General features: G+C 46.9%; 1 protein-coding gene across 1 annotated transcript; it reads right to left on the bottom strand.

The window, feature by feature from the left end:
- Positions 1–305: 305 nt before the first annotated feature.
- Positions 306–6,372, bottom strand: dhrs7cb (dehydrogenase/reductase (SDR family) member 7Cb). The gene is made up of 7 exons (XM_056297550.1): positions 6,224–6,372; positions 5,034–5,192; positions 4,749–4,861; positions 1,881–2,091; positions 1,417–1,509; positions 842–1,003; positions 306–703 (listed from the first exon to the last, which is right to left on the bottom strand). The coding sequence occupies exons 2-7, from the start codon at positions 5,185–5,187 to the stop codon at positions 495–497; spliced, it is 942 nt and encodes a 313-aa protein (XP_056153525.1). The 5' UTR covers positions 5,188–5,192; positions 6,224–6,372; the 3' UTR covers positions 306–494.
- Positions 6,373–6,615: the final 243 nt, after the last annotated feature.

A 6,615-nucleotide genomic window follows, 5' to 3' on the forward strand; every position in this document is an offset into this window, starting at 1 on the left:
GGGAACGGGGTTATTCGTGATTCGCACAGTCCGTGTGTGTGTATTTGTGCAGTCAGGGAGGCGGCAAACAAATCATTTTAGTTTTGCTCCATTTATCTTTGCTTGGCAAACAAAAAAAGCAGAACGACGCGTTTACGGTCAACCGTCAATCGGCTGTACATGAACACAAAAATCATCCAGTTTTTTTTTTTTGACATTCTGGCTGATCTAAGACACGGTGACACAAGTTCGAAATCTGCTATATTCAGAGTAGATGTGCTGGTGTTGGACCGGCTCGCTTTTTGAGCCAGACTGGCGGCACGGTCACAGGGCCGAACCCACCTAGCACTGATCAGATATTCTCCCGCAATTTGTGAAAGCATTAATTAGCCAGACTTATAATCATCATAACACGCTGCAGATGCCTCTCCGCGGAACGTGTCCACTTAACATTTCCTTGCGTAAGTTTCCAGCTGGGCTCTGGTACTTCCTCGCGCCCCTTCTTTGCCTCTCTATCACTGCATCTGCTCAGCCAAGGCCGAGTCCTTCACTCCGGCAGCCACCACGGCGAAAAGGAAGGAGGGGAAGAGGGAGCGGAGGTAGAGAGCCGCTCTGGGGATGGGGTGGGCCAGCAGGACCTCTTTCCTCTTCCTGTTCACCATTCGGACAATTTCATTGGCCAGGACCGACGGGCACACACCGTGGGTCAGCTGCCTGGCGATATCTGTGACAGAGGAAGAGGAAGAGGAAGAGGAAGAGACGGGTCTAGATTTGCGTTTGATCAACATACATCGGGTCCCTGGTAGCGATCTCCCATACGCCATCACACACTCGGCACTTGCTGTGCCGTACGTATACTCACAGGCAGCCAAGCGGTTTGGTTTGGGCGCAGGTTTGTCAGAGGGTGGAGGGGTGGAGGCGTTGATGAAGGTATGACTGATGGTGCTGACATGTACTCCATATTCCTCCACCTCGGCCCGCAGGCAGTCGAAGAAAGCCTGGGCCGCGTGCTTGGATGCCGCATCTAACAAGGGCGCGCGCGCGCACACACACACACACGCACGCACGCACACACACACGCACAGAAACACGCACGTGCACACTCACACACACACGCACAGACACACGTACATGATAAATAATTTTCATCCTACACATGTCTTGGGGGGGTAGTAGGGGGGGTAGTAGGGGGGGGGGGTAATGTGCCCTAATCGTTCTCGTTCTCCCCGCGGGAATTCTCCGCGCCTGTTCCGCCACACTGTGAGAACATGATGGGCGATGTTTGAAATTCCAGCAATTTGTTAGCATAGTTACGGGGAAGTGCAGGGGTATAGGCAGAAACTGAGACCAACAACTCAATATCCCGCCCGAGAGACGGTTGTCTGTAGCTGGAGACAGCATGGGGGAATTATTGAATTACTGAAACATTAAACTCACAGGAGCTCCTGAAGGGGACGGCCAGTCTGCCCTGGATGCTGCTGACCAGCACGATGTGTCCAGACCTTCTGGAAATCATTGTTGGCAGCACTCCTGTCACGATCAATGGGGGTTATCAACAACTAGTTAAACAATCGATCGGGTTTAAAGCAGGGTATCTATCGCTCTGCCTTATCTTATCTTGCTGCAGCCCACAGCAACTTAACTTAATCAAACTGCCCCACTACCTGCCTTCTTCTTCTACGTTTGTCCGCTGAGCCGGATACGTAGAACACCAAGCTGGGTAAATATTGTTTCCAGCAAAATCCTACTCCACAGCAACCAGTTACACCACCGGCGACAGACAAATAAATCAAAATCTTTTGCATGCAATGTTTCAGGGTTGTGACTTGATATGAGGGTGAACGATAACACACAGTAACCCCTGGTGATAATTCGGGGTGGGTTCTCACAGGACGCTCTACCTTTGGCCAGACTGCTAGGGCCAAAGTAGTTAATGTCCATGATGTTCCTGTCCATCTCCAGGGAGACACTCTGCACCGGGGCCTTCAGCTTCATGCTGCTGTTGCAGATCAGCACGTCCACACAGCCGTAGCACTCCTCCACCTCCGCCACCACCTCCGGCATGCTGCCCATGTCACTGAAGTCCAGGATCACCAGCTTGGGGGCAAACGTCTGGGCAAAGATGGGCACCCAGGATCATGGCAACTTATCCAGTACAGACACCGTGAAGGACAACTGATTTTATACGTATATATAAAACTGTTAAAAGAAACACTCGATGGTAGGGAAATTGCTCCACAAATAAGAAGCAAAATAATCCAGTGAGTCAAGTAAATTCTTTGTGAGACAGTACAAGCCTGTACCGTCTCATGCCATAAGCAACCATCAGCTGTCAATGTGATTGTCAGATTGACAGCTGAGGATTTCTTACAGCATGAAACAGGCTTGTACGGTCTCATAAAGAATTTATTTGACTCACTGGATTACACACACATACACGCAGACGGGTGACAAATGAAAGGGAAAACCAACATAAAGGGTCTTAAGGAGCCTGCAGAACAGCTTCAGTGCTCCTTGTCACAGATTCTACATGTCTCTGAGCTCTACTGGAGGGATGGACGCCATTCTCCCAAAAGATATCCCCCCATCTGGTGTTTTGATAATGGCGGTGGAGAGCGCTGTCTGACACGTCGGACCAAAAGCTCCCGTAGGAGTTCAACTGGGTTTGAGATCTGGTGACTGTGAAGGCCATAGCATATGATTTACATCATTTACATCCTCATCAAACCATTCAGTGACCCCCCCCTCCCCATGCCCTGTGGATGGGGGCGTTGGCATCCTGGAAGAGACCACTCCCATCAGGATAGAGATGACTCATCATAGGATAAAGGTGATCACTCAGAATAACTTTGTATTGATTTGCAGAGACACTTCCCTCTAAGGGGACAAATGGACCCCAAACCATGCCAGGAAAATGCCCCCCACAGCACAACAGCGCCCCCCGGACCCCCTCACTGTAGGGGTCAAGCATCCAGATTTTTCCTTTCATTTGTCATCCGTCTGTATATTGAGGCTATATGTCAAAATATATGCTATGCAAAGGTCACATAATCAAATGAATTTGCACAATTATTAAACGACCTGCTGAAGCATAAGCAAAGGTTGTGAGCTCATGTGTTTTCTCGCTGGATAACATTGTTATCTTTGGGTATATTTTGGTTGCATGTGATTTGTTTCCCATACACATCTGGTCTGGCCTTTGTATAGAAGATACTCGGAGGACAGCGTACTGTCAGAGGGGATATCCTGCCATTGTGCGTGGGGAGGAAGCAGCGATCTGTGAAACGGAATATATATATACCAGAAGATAATGATAAAAGCACTGAACTGAGCAATTCTGCCTTTCCAAAAACCTGCTGCGGGATCACTGCGTCATGCACTGATCCATACCTGCAATCTAAAAGGACCTTTTTTCTACTAATGGATCCGAAGGAAATGCACAATATATGTGCTATATCATAAGAACCCTGCTCTGTGAGACACCTTGGACAAGAGGGCCACTGGGTTATACAGTACTCTCGTCAAATCAATGACTGTAAGATAATAGTGGGGTCTGTTTTCTCATATCTGTTGCAGCCAAAGTGCAAGATCTGTTTTTCACTGCAGGGTGGGGTGATTTAACATTCACTCCTACCTAAAACGACCATGGGCGGTCAAAATGACGGCCGGGTTTTAAGTTCTATATTCTGTCAAGATAAATACCCAATTGCGATATTAATGCATTGCATATGTGTCTGTTAGGAAACGACTTACACCAAAATAAACATTTTAACAACTATAATACTATTTTTAAACTATTTAAACTTCAGAGAGACATGGTCGAGCTTGAATAGCAAAATTGAAAAAAGTGAAAATATTACCTGAAAAACAAAACGGAAAACACATGTTGCTAATCTAACTAACGTAACAGGGCCTATAAAACGTGAAATGTAAAAAAAAAAGAACTGAAAAATAACCACTGAAACAGTCCCAAACAACGACCGGGATTTAAAAACTAGAACGACCATGGGCCGTCAAAATGACCGCCCACGGTTTTTAAACTCCATGTTCTGTCAAGATAAACACCCAATTGAGATATTCATGCATTGCATGTATTAGTATGTCCGCTATGAAACTAACTGACACCAAAATTAACATTTCAATAACTTTAATACTATTTTTCAAACAATTTAAAATGGCCGCTGTCCAACACCTGTAAATACTGCAACGCGTCGGTGGTAGTCATGACGCGTCTGTAATGGCGTCTGTACCCAGACATGTTGGCAATTATAAAAAAGAAAATCCAGTTTAGACCATTACTCTGCACTGGAGGACACTAGCGTGTTCCTAGGGCAGAGCGATGACCCTCGCGAAGGAAATGACGCGACCAACACGCGTCATAAATAGTGACGTGACGCGCGCGATGACGTACAAATAACGCGCCGCCATTTTGACCGCCCACAGTCGTTTTAGGTAGATCTTACCGTGACCTTTTTTTTGCACAGTTGATCTAAAACTAATTTTAATGCAAATGTATGCAATTTTAGGAGCATTCGGAGAGCGGCAGGTGTGTATATATATTTTCTTTTTTTAATTTTTCCACAGTTATTCAACTTCGAAAATCCAAAACCGTCAACATGGCGGGCCTGCAAACCAGCCCATTGTGACCTGATTGTACCGTGAATTCTCGCTGATTGATGTGCGGGGGATTGTCTAGACGTGGCCACGTTTGCGTCAGACGTACGACCCGCTGCCGGTATGTGCATCTTTGATGTATTTTATTTCCTCACCTCTTTTGGATCGGCGTCACTTGTCAGGGAGTCGTACAGAGACTCCAGTTTATCCCAGCTAGTCCCGCACAGGATCAGCCTGGCACCTCCCTTGTGGAAGATATGAGCCAACTCTGGAGCATGGGGGGGGGGAAACAAAAAACAAAAAAGGGAGCTCAGGGGAAGAGGCCACAGGAGATCTGAATCACCCTCGTGATAACCCAACTGTTGAACCCGTTGCATAATTAAGGGAAGTGTGTGCACATTTCCGTAAAAATAGGGGGGAAAAAAAGAAAGATTATTTACCGCTCCCCACTCCTGACACGGCATCTGTGATGACGACCACTTTGTTTCGCACCAAGGATTTGGACATGAATTGGATGATCTCATTGTAGATGTAGTAGAGCCCTGCTGCCATGACAATCAGCAGGGGCAGCACCATCACAGAGGGGACAGACATGATCCCTGGGGGGGGAGGGAGGGAACATGCCGAGCATCTGGTTTGACATATAGAAGACCCCCGTTTTCGCTGTGCTGGGGCTCGGCTCATTAATAGCGTGAACCGATAGGGTGTCGCTGAGGGCAGTTCCTCTGCGTCATATAAAATGTGTAAAATGCAGCAGTGGGATCTGTCAAATACAATCAAGTCTGCATGCGCTTGATCTTGCATTTAACGGATATCCAGAATAGATGTGTCGTGTGTCCGACAAAACACTAAGCATTTGGTCCTTGCTGTCCACATAAGGAAGGAAGGAAGGAAGGGTGACATCAGAGCAAAATGTAGGTCACGTTTTAACCTACTGAACCATCCAGTTTTTTTTTTAACCAGAGTAGATACTACACTCTTCCTAGAGATAGATGTGTTTACCCAAGTACAAACCAACCCCGAGCACAAAGTGGTTTGAGTCTTAGATATATATCCAGAGACTGGAGGATACAATACATTGGCTCTATAGTTATCTGCCTTCTTCTGCAAAAGTCATTCCAGGCGTGTGTGCTTTCGCATAAGGGCAACAAATAACATTTTCCCCCCTCAAAATGTGCATGTGTGCAGGGCCCCCTGAGGAGAGCATTTATGGTTAGCGGCCCTGCTGAAGTGCTTTCCATGTAGAGTGTGTCTGAGGAAGACTTCTAAATATATTCTGCCCTGAACATGCTGCAGATTGCCTGGAACTACGTCACCTCCAGCATGTTGTCATTGGATACTCCAAGGGGAGCAGCCAGGGAGGTTCACATTTACACGCATCGTATGACCTTCCATGCCGTTGCCTCGAGTCAAAAAAAAAAACATGAATCTAACCTACAATCGATATCAAAGTATGTTTTCTGGCCATGCACATTACATATTACGCTTGGAGACCCTCCTCCAAACACGGCCCCATGTTGGGGCGGGCATGTAAATGGACCTCTTGAGTCGGTGAGAGCACACAGCTATAGCAGTCACACAACATTATACACTTAGCGCCTTTAATCTATGTTATTCTTGGTTAACTTACAGCATGGGGGACGAGCTAATCCTTCACAGGGATTGGTTGTTGTTTTCCGGGTTTAGTTAGGTAACAGCGTATTAGCCCTTCTCTGTCTCTGTGCCCCTTGTCCATTCACATAGCTCTCCTCTGTCTGTCTGTCTGTCTGTCTGTCTGTCTGTCTAACTGACTGACTGACTGACCAACTGCTGCTAACTGGAACCCGCTGCTTATAATAGTCCATGCTTGAGTCAGCCATTAACACATGCGTTGTGGTGTATAGTATCTGAGGCATGTCCTGCTGTTGCCAACATGACGGGACAGACAACAGCTTTTCAGTTCCACTTTGTGTCAAAAGAATGAGACGTCAGAACTCCGCCAGAATTCGAGGTCAATGTCTGGTGTAAAACTGGCCCACTAGC

Source organism: Lampris incognitus, chromosome 17 (assembly GCF_029633865.1).
Source record: "Lampris incognitus isolate fLamInc1 chromosome 17, fLamInc1.hap2, whole genome shotgun sequence".
In the NCBI taxonomy this organism is placed as follows: domain Eukaryota; kingdom Metazoa; phylum Chordata; class Actinopteri; order Lampriformes; family Lampridae; genus Lampris; species Lampris incognitus.

Coding starts and splice junctions, on each gene's coding strand:
- dhrs7cb (XM_056297550.1), bottom strand. CDS start 5,187: ATGTCTGTCCCCTCTGTGATGGTGCTGCCCCTGCTGATTGTCATGGCA. Junction 1,004..1,416: donor CGTCCCCTTCAGGAGCTCCT/GTGAGTTTAATG, acceptor CGCCCTTGTTAG/ATGCGGCATCCAAGCACGCG. Junction 704..841: donor ACCAAACCGCTTGGCTGCCT/GTGAGTATACGT, acceptor CCTCTGTCACAG/ATATCGCCAGGCAGCTGACC.